The sequence below is a fragment of the Psammomys obesus genome, unplaced genomic scaffold (assembly GCF_907164565.1).
Source record: "Psammomys obesus unplaced genomic scaffold, mPsaObe1.curated_primary_1811, whole genome shotgun sequence".
Lineage (NCBI taxonomy): Eukaryota > Metazoa > Chordata > Mammalia > Rodentia > Muridae > Psammomys > Psammomys obesus.
This window is the reverse complement of record NW_026593982.1, coordinates 214,708-232,401: the sequence shown is the minus strand read 5'-3', so window position 1 is coordinate 232,401 and position 17,694 is coordinate 214,708. Positions and strand designations below refer to the sequence as shown.

General features: G+C 41.4%; 1 protein-coding gene across 1 annotated transcript in view; it reads left to right on the top strand.

Annotated features, from left to right (window-relative positions):
* Positions 1 to 17,409, top strand: part of Gfpt1 (glutamine--fructose-6-phosphate transaminase 1) — a 51,285-nt gene extending 33,876 nt beyond the window's left edge. The window contains exons 13-19 of the mRNA XM_055617607.1: positions 1,143 to 1,263; positions 1,819 to 1,976; positions 7,746 to 7,860; positions 10,843 to 10,970; positions 11,788 to 11,955; positions 12,567 to 12,728; positions 13,402 to 17,409. Coding sequence (XP_055473582.1) covers positions 1,143 to 1,263; positions 1,819 to 1,976; positions 7,746 to 7,860; positions 10,843 to 10,970; positions 11,788 to 11,955; positions 12,567 to 12,728; positions 13,402 to 13,446 — 897 coding nt within the window. The 3' untranslated portion in view covers positions 13,447 to 17,409. The remainder of the gene's footprint in view (positions 1 to 1,142; positions 1,264 to 1,818; positions 1,977 to 7,745; positions 7,861 to 10,842; positions 10,971 to 11,787; positions 11,956 to 12,566; positions 12,729 to 13,401) is intronic.
* Positions 17,410 to 17,694: the final 285 nt, after the last annotated feature.

The following is a 17,694-nucleotide window of genomic DNA, read 5'->3' as shown; positions in this document are numbered from 1 at the left end:
CCTTCCTTCCTTCCTTCCTTCCTTCCTTCCTTCCTTCCCCTTCCCTTCCCTTCCCTTCCCTTCCCTTCCCTTCCCTTCCCTTCCCTTCCCTTCCCTTCCCTTCCCTTCCCTTCCCTTCCCTTCCTTCCCTTCCCTTCTTCCCTCCCTCCCTCCTTTTTTTCTCCTCTCCCTCTTCCTCTCTCTCTCATTTATTTATTATTTATATAGTGTTCTGCCTGTAGGCCAGAAGAGGGCACAAGATCTCATTATAGATGGTGATGAACCACTATGTGGTGGCCTTTGGAAGAACAGCCAGTGCTCTTAACCTTGAGACATCTCTCCAGCCCGTTTGAAATTTTCTAACATTTAGAGTAAAAGGAACATAATGAGAATGAGCTTTAGTGAAGGACTCTGAGCTTCCCTTTGAACAGAAGCACTTTGCTTTCTTCTTCTTTCATACCATGCTCATACCGTGCTTCAAATTGAAAATAATGACCTGCCTTAAACAGAACTTCTAAAATGTATTCACTTTGTTGAAATAGCATTATTTAGAAGTATAGTACATTTTTAAAGTGTTTAAATTTTCACTAATAGATACATTATTAAAATTTTAATTTTAAATATTTGCAATTAGAGAATTAGTGATAACGCAGACGTTGACTCAGAACAGTGCTTTTTCTGCTCAGAATGTTTCAAACTCGTGGATAGATTTGCCTTTAAGAATGTTTGCATGGTGCTTACACCGGTAATCCCAGCACTCAGGAGGCTGAAACAGGAACCTTAGTGAAAATTTGAGGCCAGGTGGACTACATAGGCGTTTCAGACCAGCCTTAAAAAAACAGAACATACGCATTGGTAGTTTGTTCTAAAAGACTTTTACTAAAGTGTTAGCAATGCTTATTTCTTGAACAGTGGAATGTTGAATACTTCTTTTCTTTTAATTTGCATTGCTTAATGTTTTCCAAATTTCTGTCTTGCTTTTCTTGTGTCAGTGCTGGGTTGAGGCCTGGGGCCTTGTGCATGTTGGGCCAGTGCTCACTACTGAGCGGTACCTCTAGTCTGCACATTGTTTTTATAATTGGAAAAGTGGACAGTGTACCCTAAGATCAGAGAAGTTCAATGAGAAAGGATGTGTGAAGGCAGACTGTGCTCTTTCTCTGTAGACCCGGCAGGTCCTAGAGGAGCTGACAGAGCTGCCGGTGATGGTGGAGCTTGCCAGCGACTTCTTGGATAGAAACACTCCAGTCTTTCGAGATGATGTTTGCTTCTTTATCAGTCAATCAGGTGTGTTCATTCTAGACTTGAAGGGAAAAAAAGTCATTTTAAGTCAAGTTTCCTAATAATTGTAGCATATGAATTGATACTTAAACTGGTATTTCAGATGACCTGGTAAATAGATTGGCTTTAGTCATGATAATGCATTTTTTATGACTTAGTAAAAATGAACATTTTAACATAGCCTTAAAGAGCTTAATTTTCCAAAAAAAAAAAAAAAAAAAAAAAAAAAAAAAAGAGATCCTAAAAAGCCTGTCTTGTAATATATGATTTTTCTTGTTGTTTGAGACAGGGTCTCCATGAGTAGCCTTGGCTGGACTAAACTTACTAGGTAGACCAGGCTGGCCTCCAACTCAGTCATCTGTCTGCCCCTTCGACCCAAGTACTAGGATTGAAGGTGTGTGCCACCATGCCTGGCTATATCTTCTAAATTTAATAAGAGCGTACCTCATGCTTTATTTAAAAGAAATGATAATACTGAAAGTGTGGCCAGCTGGCTTTTCATGTAAGAAATGGCGACTTCTGAAGCTGCCTTGTTGTGTTACTGTTGTCCATTTCACACAGGTGAGACAGCCGACACCCTGATGGGCCTTCGTTACTGTAAGGAGAGAGGAGCCTTAACTGTGGGGATCACGAATACAGTCGGCAGTTCTATATCAAGGGAGACAGATTGTGGGGTGCACATTAATGCTGGTCCTGAGATTGGTGTGGCTAGTACAAAGGTAAATCCTTGGTTTCTTCCGTAGAAGTTCCTCAGCCATGCTGTTGGTGAGGGACTCTGATCTGTTGGTCAGTTAATATGCTCCTTTCCCTGCTGTAGCCCCACAGCTTAAAGGGGGCAGTGTTTAAAAGTCTGCTTTGAGAAGATGTCTTTTTCTCTTCATCACTCCCAATCTCCTCTCTGAGCACAATGGGTGTATACACCATAACACCTCCCTGTTAGTAGGTATATTGGGATTAGAAAAGCAGTAAGTTAGAAACACACAGTTTAATCCAAATAATTCTTGATGTTTTTATTTATATAGTCCTGGTTTCCTTAAGTATGTCAGCATGTGACACAACACTTTTGAAAATTTGTAGCAAGGAATATACTTCGTAAAATTGACAGTTACAAAAAAAAGCTGGTTGGGATCTGGGGAGATGTTCGTCATTTAAGAATGCTTGCTGTGTAAGCTGGGGGCCTGAGTTCAAATGCCCAGCACCCATGTAAAAAGCCTGGTCATGCCTGCCTGTGACCTGTTGCTGTGGTTGTGGGTGGGTGTGTGGAGACAGGAGGATCCTGGAGCTAGTTAGCCACCAACTTAGCTCCAGGTTCAGTGAGTGACTGTGTCTCACAGGGTAAGGCAGGAAGTGACAGAGCGGGACACCTGATGGCCTACTCGCCTTTGGGTATCTGTGGATTCATGCGTGTACACACATCTCCCTCCCCACACAGTCAAATAAATAAAACCTTTTAATATTTAACAGTAGATATTACATGGCAGTATCTGTTTCTGTTTAGATATTCCATCTGTAGAAGCTTAAAAATACTTCTGTTTTAAAGTTGCGTAAAATTGCTTTGCTCTCTAGAGTTGAGATATGAATAGATGTAAGAAATAACAAACTCTTTGCAAGTGCTCTTTGTATTGATATGAAGGTTAATCTCCAGAAATGTGTTACTTTTATGATTTTGAAATTCCAGTTTTTCTGCTTAGGCTTAATATTTTTTGTTGATTCTCCGATATGTGCCAGTAGCTTAGGCTTTCATCCTCAACTTTTTATGAAAAAATGCGTGATTCTTGCATTTTTGTGTTAGTTTTAATTGAGAGCCTTAATATTACTATAATTTACACATAGCTGAAATGCAGATTTTCTCCGTATGGTGATTGAAACACTGCAGGGTGCTTATGCTCAGGGCCCTCCTGAGGGTGCATGCATGCTCGGGGTTTGCAGCAGTGTCCTGACGGCTCTGACCAGTGTGGGACACAGGGCTCCGTGTCCGCAGCACACAGTGAGCCACCGCACTTCAGTGTGCTGTGAGAACATAGCTTGCAAGGAGAGTACATTAAGAATACTCAGTTCTTTAGCTTACGAGAGTTTTCATTTTCCTCCATTTTATTGTGAAGTTTCTCACGCGTGTAGTAGTACGATGACTTAACACTCATTTCCCCACCACCTAGACTGCAGCGTCAATCTACGGCTTTGTGAAGGTGCAGTTTGCACCGTCAGTGGTAACCTTGACTTGGTTGTGCAGCTGTCACCACACACAGTTTTGGGAGACTTTGTTCACAGAACAGCATTCATTCCTTTGTTCCCTTGCCAGTTTTTGCCCACTTCAAACCTCTAGCCTCATGATCATAACTGCTGCTTTCTTTCAGCAAATTGTCTCATCTTCCAGATATCCCTCATGCCTGAGAGTTTTATGTTACATGTCTTTTGTAACAGGCTTTCATTAGTATGAAGCCTTTGAAGCTTATTCATGTCGTTATTATTATCGGTAGCTCTTTCTTTGAAAGCAAATACTTTTAAATTTTTTTTAAAAATTGAAACAAATGTAGTTTTATGGGAAGTTGCAGAGTTGTATCAGTCAGCTGCACCAGCTGCACCGCATAATAACAAACAGGCTGCTAATTTTGAAGGACAAGGTTTGTATTGGTTCATAGCTCTGGAGGTTCAAGTCTGAAATTAGGTAGCCTCATTGTTTTGTGCCTCTAACAAGGTTTTCATATTATGGTGAGGGGAATGAGCTAGTCAGCAGAGATGGTCTGAGAGCCACAGGTCCCACAGGATCCTGCAAGGACATTCTTTTGGGTAACCAAAGGAGGAAGTCTTACCACTGTCTAGGAGTGCAGCCGGGACCAAGCCTTTACCATATGAGCTGGTGCTGTAGTCACAGGCCCAGTGCAGAGAAAGCTCATGTACTCTTCACGTGCTTGGTGCTTCCATCTTGGATAAAGGAAGCAAACATCTTCTCATATAATTTCTTTTAAAGTGACTGTCAGGTTTAGTAAGAGTGAGTATTGGCAAGATGGCTCAGCAGGTAGCAATATCCAGTACGGACATCAGTCAGGCTTTCTAGAACCTGTATAGGGGAGAGAGAACTGACTTCCTTCTCACCTTTGTCCTCTGACCTACACGCATGTGCTGTGCTTTTGCACCCCCACACTCTCTAAATAAATAAATGTAAACATTTTAAGAAGTATGACAATATAATATAGTTTTGTTTTTCTTGGATTCCAATGTAATTTTGTTTTCAACTATCTTAGATATTCTTGTCTTGGAGTTTTATAAGATAAGCTTTGGGATATTTTATTACAGATTATTTCTGAATGATAAATGTGAGCTTATATGTTCTAAGTAATTACAGAAGTTGGTCATCACTCTCCACCACAAGCTCAATGATGAGCCTGCATGTAAATTTCTACCTCTGGAAAAAATGGTTGTTTTAGAGTGCTGTTACTGACTTTCACATAATATCAGACTATAGATAATTTGGTGTTTTTTTAGGAATTGATGGTGTCAGTGTGCAGAATTTGCAGTTTTTGTTATTGCAGGTGTTTAAAATTTTACCACACTGCTGACTTAGGTTTTATTTTTTTCTTCTTTCTTTCCAAATGTGTCCAAGTAATTTTGTTTTTGGCAGAATAAAAAGAAAATCAAGTTGAAAAGTTCAGTCAATATTTTCTGGCTGATTTTTTTTTTTTTCAGATCCAAATAGACTGTAAGTGTGAGGTGTAGCTTATTTTTATCATAATGAGTTTCTTGTTATGTGCTGATGAGATGGAAACTATGGTGGCTGGGGTACCACGCCATGGTGGAATGTGCAGTCTGGAGGAGCTGGACAGAGTGCTTGTCACCAGATCAAACTGGATTTGAACGTCTATCGAAGGAGACCAAGATACTGGCCTCCTTTTGCTCTGTTAGTGATTCTCTGCATACCCATAGTGACGAGGGATTTCAGCCCTGGAACGTAGAATGCAGGCTTCATAAGCATGAGGCAGGGGCTACATGCATACTTCAGTATAAGCAGTTCCATACTGCTGGGGATACCATGGCAACAGGTAGCCATGAATGAAGGCCAGAGCTCCAGCAGAAGTGTTGGGGTCTTTGGTGTTTCCTCAGCATGATAGGAGCATAATCAGTGAGGATGAGAGTCAGGGAAGAGTGCTGGGAACAGGTGTAAAGCCATGATACACTTTCTGAATGACAGCCTGTGCACAGCACAGTGTATCTAACAATTTAGTAATGAGAATTAAGTAAAAGCTTCAACGGCCTAAGACATGAAAGCTTTCTTTGAAATAATCTGTCAGCCAGCATAGTGGCACAAGCCCTTAATGCCAGCACCAAGGAGGCAGAGGCATGCAGATCTCGGAATATGAGGCTAACCTGGTCTACAGAGATTTCTAGGACATCCAGAGCCACATGGAGAAATCCTGTCTCAAACAACAACCAAGAAAGGAAGGGGGCGGGGGAAGAGGAGAGAAAGGGAAAAAGAAAAACTGATAAAAAAAAACCAAATTTTCAAAGGAGAGAGTATGAAATAACTAACACACATGAAAAGAAATCTTGGTTTCTTTGGACTGAAGCTGAATGATAGGCTGTTTGGCACCATGACTGGCAGTCTCAGCAGCTGGGAATGCTACAGGTGGGGATTGCGTGAGCTCTCAGTTTGAGATCAGCTTAGCAACATGGGGAGACTGTCTTAAAGGGTTTAGGGGCTGCAAGATGGCTCAGTAGAAGACTCTCCCACATGGTGAAAGGAGAGAACTGGCTCCCACAAATTGTCCTCTAACTTTCACATGCCAGTCAGGACAAGCATGTGTGCCCTAACTCCAAATAAATATAATGTCAAAATGGTCTTTAATTGTCTGAAAAATAATTGTGACTTTTTGACCAAATGTGACAAACAGGAGCATCTTGCATTCACATACAGCGATGAGAAAGCGCCTTGCAGTGTCTGTAAGCTAGAAGGTTCACACTGTATTCATAGGGGAAGGAATGTCTTTCAGTGCAAGTTTCTGCCAGCGCTGTTCGGTGTGTCAGGAATGGTACTGGGTGCTTTCTGTGTCTGAACTAATTCTCAAGATAATCTTTGGTTCTTTAACCCTTAACATATGGGACATCTGAGGCTAGTTCATTCACACCACTAAGCAAGGAAGGTGCTTAGATGTTAGGTGTAAAAGAGCATTATAAAATACTACACTTCTGCCACTTAATGCTTATTTTTCACTGACTGTTTTCTGAGACAGGACCTCATGTATGTATCTCCTACTAGCCTTGAGCTTGTGCTTAGCTAAGGAGAGTCTTGAGTTCCTAATCCTTTGACCCTGCCTCCTAAGTCCTGGGATTGTAGGTGTGTATGACTGTGTGTACAAACTCACTCAGCTCAATAATTAATTTCCTTTTTTTATTTTATTGGAGATAGGTTCTTTTCATACTTAATATAAAAAAAGAAAACTGGGGTCGCAGTGTAGCTAAGTGAATAAAGGAGCTTGCTGCCAAGCCTGATGACTTGTTTGATCCTTTGGACTCCCATAGTAAGAGAGAACTAGTTCCTAGAGGTTGTCCTGGCCTTCATATGTGCTCTGTGGCATACAGACACCCACACCAATAAATTACAAATATGTCATTGTAGGGTTTGCAGGGTAAATTGTTATTTACTTAGGCCTTTCTTTAATGTTTTGTTTGTTAACAAAGTAAGAACCTCTGTGAGGACAACGTGGCACTCAAGCACCTGCGTTAGCACCTCGGCCTGGTGGTGTGTGCTTAGCATCTCAGCAGTGGGGAAATGGAAAAAGGTGGATCCCTGGGTCTTGATGTTCGGATAAAGAATACTCAGTGAGTCCTAGGTCACAGTGAGAGGCTGACTCAACAAAAACACCAAAATGGGCAGCTCCTGAGGAACACCTGAGGTTGACCTCTGTCTTCCACATGCACACAGAGGGTAAATCTCTGCCCAAGTTGGTCTCTTCCCATAAACTCCAACACAAAGTGAAAATGAGCTAAGTGTGGTAGCTCACAACTCCACTTTCTGTACTTGGGAAGCTGAGGCAGGAGGATTACTCTGAATCTAGCCCAGGGTAGCTGAACATGACCCTATCTTAAAAAGGAAAAAATTAATAATGAGGAACAGGTAGTGGCAAAGGTTAAAAAGTGTGTGTCGGGGTGTGGAGGTGGGGGCCCTGCTGTTCATAGCTATTCATCCATCTCTAGTGCCAGGAGCCTGAACCTGTTCTTTCCCTTACTGGGGTAGGCACATTCAGATTGGCTGGATCTTCCTCCAGTCTTTTTCCCTTTCCTACGTTCTCATAGCACTAATGCTTTGTGATATTTGGGTCTGAGAACAAGAATCAAGTGCGTTCTGATTAAAGATTTCCAAGGGCTGAGTCAGACCAGCGTCACAGGGACAGTGTATGCTGTGAAAAGATTGGGATTTCGTTTTTCATCTTTTGTTCATTTCCAAGTTCTTAAAATTCACTGGAGCTAATTTTTCTGTTGTCTGTGGTGTTTAGGCGTACACCAGCCAGTTTGTGTCCCTTGTGATGTTTGCTCTTATGATGTGCGATGACAGGATCTCCATGCAAGAGAGACGCAAAGAGATCATGCTTGGACTGAAGCGGCTGCCAGGTATGATAATACTCATAATTTTACAGATGTTTTAAAATAGAATTTTTTCTTAGCATAGGAAATAATCTCCCTCCCTCCTTCCCTCTCTCCCTCTCTCCCTTCCTCCTTCCCTTCTTCTGTTTTTGGTAAGATGGGCCTCACATAGCCTAGGCTGTCCTCAGACTGTCCTCCTAAGTGCTGAGATTACAAGTATGTCATCATGCCCAGCTCCTGCAGTGCTGGGGACTGAGCCAGGGCTTTGCACACATGAGGCAAGCACTCCACCCCAGAGCTGCATCCCCAGCGCTGGGATGCTCTACAGACTATAACTAGTAATCTACTGGGCGACAGTTGGCAAAGATCCACTTTGTAGACTGTTTCGTCACTCTGCTAACTGTTTTCTTTGCTGTGCGGAAGTTTTTAAATTAGCAATAATGATACCCTGCGTAGACCTCATTGGCTGCCATACTGTACTGTGCAAAGCTGCAGAATTTGAATTGCATGAAGTCCTCCCTGTCAGTCCTTGTGGTCATTTCCTTATTAGTGGGATCCTTCTGAGGAAGTCATTATCTTTGCCTATCGTCTCTCAATATGGTTTTTGTCAGTAATTTCAGAGTTTCATATTCAGGACATAAAAGTCTTTGCTTTGTTTTGAATTGGTTTTTCTTCAGGCTGAGAAGTAATGGATCTAATTTTATTTATTTGTTAATATTCAGGTCTCCTGGTATGTTTCGTGAAGAAGTAATGTTTTTCTTCAGAGGTGATTTTTCTCTAGTGTGTTTTCTTGACATTTTGTTGAAATGGTGGCTGCAGCCATGTGGTCTCCTTCTGTGTCCTCTGTTGTGTGGGTCTACATGTTGGGTTTCGTCAGTGCCGTGTGTTGGGCACTGTCACTGTAGTGCAGTGCGAGAGTGGGTGGCTTTGGATACTTGGAATTCTTTCTGCTTTTTATGCTTTGCTAGATCAGTGGTTCTCGACCTTGCTAACGCTGCAACCCTTTAATATAGTTTCTCATGTTGCAGTGACTCCCCAACCCCCCAACTATAAAATTATTTTTGTTGCTGCTTCATAACTGTAATTTTTCTACTGTTATGAATCGTAATGCAAATATGCTTTCAGTGGTCTTAGGTGACCCCAGAGGTCACCTAAGCTTCAAATTTCCTGGACTCCATAGCAGTGAATAGCAGAAGCTGAGGCCTATCAGCTTCAGAGTTATTTTCAGCGAATGAGCTTTGCTTCCAGCTGCCTCTCTCCATACGCGTCACTGCCTGGGCCAAGCCTCCTGCTACCTGTCCTTTTGTCTTGTCATTTGTCTAGCCCCATGCTCTCTCCACTTGTCTCCCCTTGCCGCCTCTCAGCTGTTGTGTAGCAGGCTGACCTCCAGCTCCCTGACTGGGTTGTTCTCTGTACTTAGGCCCAGAGTAGTTCAGATTTTAAATTTAATGCTTTTATTTTATATGTATAGGTATTTTGCTTGCATGTACATCTTTACACTGTGTGCATACAGGTACCTTTAGAGGCCAGAAGAGGACATCAGATCCTCTGGAACTGGAATTGTTGTGAGCTGTAGTGGCAATTTTGGAATTTCGGTTTCTTTAAAAACACAGAAATATAAGAATGTGTAATTGTTTTAATCTGAGGTGTAGGGATATCGGGCTGCTTTGGACTGTCAGCAACAGCTGACCATGATTTGCATGGTATTGCCAGCTGTACATAGTTCCTGCGATTGTGTGACATTAAATTCTGGGAATTTTTCGGAGGGTATATAAATGCTTGAGCAATAGGTGGGATGAGTGGGTGGTTGTTGGTCATTTAAGGAGGTTGGTTGCGGTGTGTCAGTTGCCGTGGTTAAAGCAGAAACAAAAGGAAAGAAATTAGATTCAGGGATTTTCCTAATTCTTCTTTCCTCTCTATCCTTGTTTCTCTCCTTCTAGTATTAGGGGGTGAAACCTGAGGGATAAGGGTAGGAAAAAGAAGAACCCACAAAGATTGCCCCAGTGCCCCACCTTGTGGGTGTTGGGAATTGGACCTGGATCCTCTGAAAGAACATTCAGTGCTCTTAGCCAATAGGCTATTTCTCCAGCCCTGGTTAGCTCAGCTCTAAAAAGTAGCTTTCTTTCTGAGATGGTGTCTGGCCAGTGCCCGCTGAGCCATGGAGAATGAAAGAATGAAGCCTTATTGCTGGCCCATCTGCTGGAGGAATCACTGTCTGCGGACCAGTACCTGATGAAGAGGCTTTGAGGGCTATGGTTTGTCCTGCGGGTTCATCCTCTCATGGCTTCATCAAGGATGCTGGCTTACCTTTTGGATGAAACTTCTGTTTCCCTTCTCCCAACCAGGGAACCATGGGGCTGTTCTCCATTTGATTACTTTTTTGCCTGGTGGCTCTTTTGATCCTTTGTGTTTTGAAGATCTCTCTCTTTGTAATAGAGGGCTTTTTTGTTTTTTATGTTTGGTTTTGTTGTTGATTTTTAAGACTGGGTCTCATAGCCCAGGGTGGACTTTGAACTCTTGTTCCTTCTGCCTCTACCTCCCGGGTGCTTGGATTATAGGTGTTCTCCATTATGCCCAGTTTTATGCAGTTATATCAATTAAACCCACGCCTGTGTGCATACTAGGCAAGCACTCTTCCAGTGGAGCTACATCAGAGGTCCCTTGAGTCTATTTCTCTCTCTCTTTCTCTCTTTTCTTAATTCTAATGTCTCCCTGACTGTGTCATAGGACGCAGCTTCTGGCCTACCATCCTAGTGGGAAGTACAAACAGGCTTTTTATTTTATTTTCTATACCTTTGATTTGTAAGGGAATGAACAATGGATGAAATTCTCATCTCACTCTTGAAACTGTGATTTATAGTTGCAGAGTTAATAAGATCTTTCTGATTCTCCATGTGTTAAAAGGAAATACTGGGCATTTTGTTGTATGCTACAAGTATAGCATAGCTGCTTTATCTGTTCAGTGTATTGCTCATTCTTCATAGACGGGGCTAATCTTTATCTTAACAGATTTGATTAAGGAAGTGTTGAGCATGGATGATGAAATTCAGAAGCTGGCGACAGAACTTTACCACCAGAAGTCAGTCCTGATAATGGGACGAGGCTATCATTATGCTACATGTCTTGAAGGAGCCCTGGTGCGTTTTCCCACTTAAAGTTGAGTTTATTTTAATGACTTAGGGGCAGGGAACATATACTTGTATTTATTGCGCAATGCTAGGGATTTAGCACAGCAAGCCAGGCAATCACTGTATCCGGAGCCTTGCCATTCCTTTACTTAGTGTGTGTGTATGTGGAGTAGAAGTGGGCGGGAGGTGGTGTGCCACAGTGCATGTGTGAAACTCAGTGAACAGCTTAAACTGGAGTCAGCTTTCTCCTTCCACCGTTTGAATCCTGGGCATTGAACTTGGATTGTCATGTTTAGTAACATGCATCCTTATCTATTGAGCCGTTTTGCTGACTCCCCACATACTTGTAGAATAAGTAAATTGAAATAGGTAGAATGTTTAAAATGCCTCTATGTATTCATTCTGGTTTATTTACTTAAGAACATGCCACAGAACATAATTCAAAAGTGAAAACCAAAAGAGTGTTTACATGGTACCTTGGGGTTAGCAGTTTAAGTTGGCTGTACGTCTATTGAAATATGAACAACAGACTAAGGTTCATTAGATAAGAAATTGAAGTGAAATATAAGACAAGTGGAAGAATGTTTGCAGAGCAGCGTGACTGCTGTCGATAGTCTGAAGCCTTAAGAGTACTCTTGTAGAGCTTCAATACTATGTGCTCGTTGGTGTTTTGGAAGTAACGATCTGTTTACTTGTTATCTATAGTTATCGATCAGTAGCCCTTTAATACTTCTTCACATACCATCTCAGATGCTGTGTGTAATATTTTCTTAAAAGTGGAATTTTGAAAAATGAGCTAAAGACTTAACCTGGTTCTTTCATCTAGAAAATCAAGGAGATTACTTACATGCACTCTGAAGGCATCCTTGCTGGTGAGCTAAAGCACGGCCCCCTGGCCTTGGTGGACAAGCTGATGCCTGTCATCATGATCATCATGCGAGACCACACTTACGCCAAGTGCCAGAACGCTCTACAGCAAGTGGTTGCCCGGCAGGTAGGTGGAGTGCTGTGAGGGAGCCCCAGAGATCTGTGAGTGGGTTACGAAAGCACTAGATGACTATACAGTGTTTCTGTCAGCTCCTTTGCTTTTCAGGGATAGGGAGCCAGACCTTGGAACTTGATGGTATCTGGCCACATCTCTTGCAAAAGCAGCTCTTGTACAGAACTAAAACAAAAACTAGGCCCCAGTCTCACTTCTTTCTCCCATCAGTAACACAATGCTTTTTATTTTTACCTTAATGTTATTATTTACTTCAAAAGAAACCCTCATGTTTTGAATTTATACTAACAGTAATGCTGTGGCTGTTAGCCCCCCCATCCGCTGCTCTAATATTTTAATTACAGAAACCATTTCTCCCTAAGCACAATGTATTGGAAATAAACTTGAACTTCAAAGGAAGACAGACCTGTATTCAAGTACTAAGTTTTGCATTCCTTTCTTGTATAAATTTTTTGAAAAGCCTACTGAGTCCACGAACCCTGTTTCTGCCTCTGTCTAAGTGAGCAGTCAGAGCATGTCTGTATCATGCAGTGTGGAGCCCATGCCCACTTGTTGTCCAGCATCTACTTCCTGGTGACTGTGTCTGCATGTGGTTTTCCTCCCAGGGCCGCCCAGTCGTGATCTGTGATAAGGAGGACACTGAGACAATTAAGAACACAAAAAGGACAATCAAGGTGCCCCACTCCGTGGACTGCTTGCAGGGCATTCTCAGTGTGATCCCCTTACAGCTGCTGGCTTTCCATCTGGCTGTGCTGAGAGGCTACGATGTGAGTGCTCACGTCCGTTGAGCTGTGGGATGGCTTTTGTCTTGGGTACATCTTGGTACAGTTTCTCCCAACTATTTTTAAAAAAAATGCCTGTCTGTTTGTCTTTCTGTCTGTCTATTTAGTATGTATTCATGTGTATTCATGGGTGAAGGTCAGGGGACAACTTGCAGGAGTTGCACAATATGGGCCCTAATTACTGAACTCAGGTTTAGTAGCAAGCACCTTTGCTTGCTGTGCCTTCTCGATAGCCCCTCCCACCTCAAAAATTTTATCCTGTTCATGTTACCTCCTGTTAGCTTTTTACAGCCTGTTCATAGTTTACATTCGTTTCTTCTTACTCGTAGGACTTAAGGCAGCCTTGGCATTTACTACAAGCCTGACCAGGTGCAGGACTATTTCTTACTAGGCAGTGCTTGGCATTTTGGGGCAGGACAGTTTATATTGTTTGGCTCTCTCCCACAGTGAGGGCTGCAGTGCTTGTAGTAGCCTAAGTCCTCCTGCTATTGTGGGAACCAAATATCTGCTTGTGTTTGTAGGGTTCCCTGTCAGGGCCACCTCCATAGAGGGACCAAGGCAGCTCTCCCTGAGTATGTTAGCACCTTGCCTCTATTCAGTAATATTTCAAGGTAAATTTTGTGATTATATTTTCTACAATAATTCTCTTTTTTTGCAGGTTGATTTCCCACGGAATCTTGCCAAATCTGTAACAGTAGAGTAAAAGACACCTGAAACTTAAGACAGTTACACAACACACGACACCTTTTGTATTTAAATTTTTGATTTAAAATATTGCCTCCTGAAAGCCTTTTTTAGTAAATTCTTATTTATGTATCAGTTATAATTATCCACTCAGCTAATGATTTTTGTGCAATTGCCTCATTTTCAATAATACATGGGGAAGTTTGATTAATAGAATTTAAATCTAAACCTAAAACCTGAGAGATTTTTAGCTATAGTTTGTTTAAAGAACTGGATAATGAATTTCTGGTCCTCTACTTCAATCAAGGAGGATTGTTGAGTGTTTGAGATGTTTGTAGTTTCCTTTAGTGTGACTTGATTTAGTCAGAATGATGAAAAACTGGTGCATTTTGTTGGAATACTTAAAGTTAAAAGCCAGTTTGTGCTAGTGCCTGGACATCACTGAGAACTTTGCTCCATTATTTGCAAATAGATGCTACAGTTTATTTTGAAGCTTGTTTCTGTTTTGTTTTAAAATTAAACTGTATGCCTAAAAACCTTGGTGAGATATGTATCTAAGTTTAGTTAAATTAGTCCAGACATGACAGTCATCTCTGTAGATAGAACATGGGGAGCAGTATGTTACAGTGCATACTCTATTCAAGATTCTCCGCACTTGAATAGAAGACCATGCCGGCTTTTTTAGTACTGCAAATCTGAACTGCTTTAGACACTGACGTGTGACTGGACATTTGAAGATAGGACACGGGGCATCCGACTCCTTGCTTTTTCATCTCCTAAGAGGAGTTTGCATTTCCTTGCAACTGTAGGGCTTAATTTAAAAAAAAAAAAATACTGTTGAACGACATACTTTGTTGTCTCCTTTGAGATCACAGCGTAGAGTTACCATCGAGTATCTCAAATTGTTATTGGCACGCTCAGTTATTTCTTCAGCTTTATCCTTGGAAGAGTTTCCTGCAGATAAGTTTAGCTCCCTTCTCTGCCTTGCTGAAGGAAGCATCCCCTTGGTGCCAGTTTGGAAGTTCTTTTTACTTGCTTGGGAGATTTGCACACTTTCCCCGGTCATTTGACCTTCAGTGTAATGTGTTAGGTTAGGCTTAGAACATCACATACTTTCCAGTGTGGGGTGACATCAGATTTAGGGTTCCTTTCCAGATGTTTTCCTCTGTATTGTCTTGACTCCCGTTTAAGGATGTAAGTGATACTGGCATACCTTTAGCTGATAGTGTCAGAAATGGAAGTTGATGATTTGGATAAAATATTTAAAATAGAATATTAGTTTGACACCCCAAAAGTGTGCAGAGTAATTTCTTCACAGAGTTCTTTGGGTCAGATTGTACGGGCCATAGAAAGGCGTGCTTATGTTCAGGTTAGGTCCATTTCTTTCAAAAGCTTTCACTTCTCCTTTATAAAAGTGCAGCACTTAGAGCGTTTAGTGCTCACGCTTTGTGTTTGAACTTGATGATAAGCAGTTAATGCTATGACATAAGTGAAGGCCTCTTGTGAAGGGGGTTGAAGAAAGAGTTTATGTGATTTTAGGCATTTTGGAAGGCTTCACTCACATTGAGGGATCCTGGAAACCTGATTTTTAAAAACAGGGCCAGAGTTTATACCCCATGTAGCTATTTTAATTCTGTTTCTCTGTTGTAATTAATTCCAAGATTTCATGTTAGTTTAGCATGTGTTTAATGTCATTTCTTGTGTTTGCTGTAGTAGTGCTGCTGCTCATGCTTGTATGTGGTTTTGGTTTGGTTTTCGCATTTCTTGTGTAGTTTTGGAATACAGGGTGATGTTGGTACATTAAAACATTGGGAAGTTGGGAAATGATCAGCACAGCATTCTTAGGTCATCCATCACCTCAGTTACTAATCCCGAGTCCTGTTGGAGCTGTTTCGAATTATACAGTTAGTTTGGCTAGCCCCCCTCTGTACACTGGAACGTCAGAACTTTCTTCTTCTGTCTGGCTCTGACTTTGAGTCCGTTCATCAGTTTGCCTTCCATACACACTCCAAGGTAGAATAAATCCTAAACCAAATAGGCAAAAGCCCAAATGAAGATCAGAGTAGTATTTTCTTAACAAGTATTATTCTCTTCCATATCCCATTTTGCTTTCTGCACTAAATTCTTTTGCTAAATTAATTCTTAACACCCAGATATTTTAGTGAGGCAAGCCACTATGAGTGAGTAGGCCCAGCTAAAATTGGTATAATCCAGGACATGAAAATCTAATTTTTCAAAACAAAAGTACTCTGCAAAAGGGAAGCTTTCTATTAAAGTTCTTTTCCCCGTGCTTTGGTTTTTCAGGACAGGGCTTCTCGATGTGGCTCTGGCTTGTCTTGGAACTCAGTCTATAGACCAGGCCAGCCTCAAACTCATAGAGGTCCACCTACCTCTGCCTCTCGAGTGCTGGCATCAAAGGCATGTGCTACCACTGCCCAGCTAAAGTTCTTTCTTATAGTATGTTTAAAGTTTAAGTTCACATAAACATCCTTTTCTGGGAGCCCTTGCTAAGCAGGGAGGAGTGTAGGGCACCAGACACATGGCCCAGTTAATTGATGTTACTTTGAATTCAGCTTTAAAAAAGAACAATCTATGCCACAGGAGCAAAAAGGTATAGGGTGTGTACTGCTCACTCAGCTTGTGACTGTTGTCAGCAGGTGTTCATGAGCTCCTTCTGTGAGCAGGTCACTGTGCTGGGCAGCAGAGCCAAGCACTTTCCACTGTCCTGGTGGACCTGTTCCGTGTGAGTCGTGGGTGGGAGGGTGGAAAGGCAGAGCTGAGGAGCTAAATGCTGTGGATGGTTTTGTTTACTCTAACAGTAGTCCACATTTCGGAACGTGTTCATAAGCCTGTCCATGATACATGGATGTACAGTACTATAAAGAACAGCAGTTAGTAATATGGCAAGCAGTTGTGTGTCCCTGCGTCTCAGAGGGTGTCACAGGGCGCTGTGCAGCTTCTCTGTGTAGTGGGTTATTCTGAGGCCATGCCATCATATTCCTTTGACTCCAGGGCTCTTACTCAAGTAGTTCTGAAGATGGGAGGAAAAAAGTCCGTTTTTCGTCCCTTGTAATATTCCTCTGTCAGTCATTTTTGTCACTCTTTAGGGAAGGAAACTAGCTGATCTTTAACAAACACACTTTCAGTCTTTGGGGGTTAGTCTTTTATCTTTTTTTATAATTAGGATATTCTAGAGCAATAAAAGAAACTAAGGTTACCTGTTTATTATATACTGTAATGGTACAATTTTTCTAAAAAAATAAAAAGCACAATGTCATTGGAAAGTAGGCATTAAAAAAAGAATTCATAATTCACATTGAATTGGGAAGGCCAAAGAAATGGAAGGGAATGGTTAATGGTTTATGACATCCACATGTTTACTGAGTTGTGTGTGCAACGGTACTAGTGTTTTATGCTTAGAGATGGATTTCACATGGCTTTGTTTATTTTCAGATTTAAGTCTTAACATAAGTTGGTCTTTCTCACTTCTTAGTAAGTATTTCAGTGTCTTCATAGCTTGATGAATTTAAACATATCCTCAGATCTGGGATGGTGACAAATAGTAAAACTGACAGCATTGGCTTCAAATAGTCGTGTCTGTAGCTAAGCAAGACTGTTGAGTTTTGCTATGTTAAGTGTATGTCCACACCAGCTTGAGATTGATGTTATAAAGGCTGATGATGATGTCTTAGGAAGCTCTCACATTATCCTGTTTTCTGTACTAGTTTCCAGAGTGGTATAAAAATGGTATTGTTAACTTTTTGAATGTTCTCTGGTTGAATGTGTTTTCCCATTAATAAAGTTTTGGTATTTGTTTAAATTATACTTCTGTGGGGCTGGGGTTAGAATAATCATTGCTCTGTTTGATTTTGTATTCTTTTAAATGAATGTTTAGTTTTCTGAGCCAGATGGTTATTTCATCCTTGTGTCCTGTTAAATCCAGTGACTACGCCGGAACTGTGAATAAATTGCCCAAAACCTTGCTGTGTTTCCTTTCTGTTCTTTGGTAGGCTTGGGTGGTCCCCCGGGCCTAACACGTCAGGCTACACACACATGAATGGACATTTTAAAATTGGTGCTGGCTTACGATTATAGTGAGTGTTTTACTTTCATTGTCAGTTACATTGCTGGTGTTTCATTTCTGTTGCTTTAAAGAATAAATCATTGTGTGACCGTCTAGAGCCACATATCTGTTTCCCAGGTTCCCAGGAATTTCATGAAGAATCATTTGACAAAACTCGGACATCACATTCTGCACATAAACTTT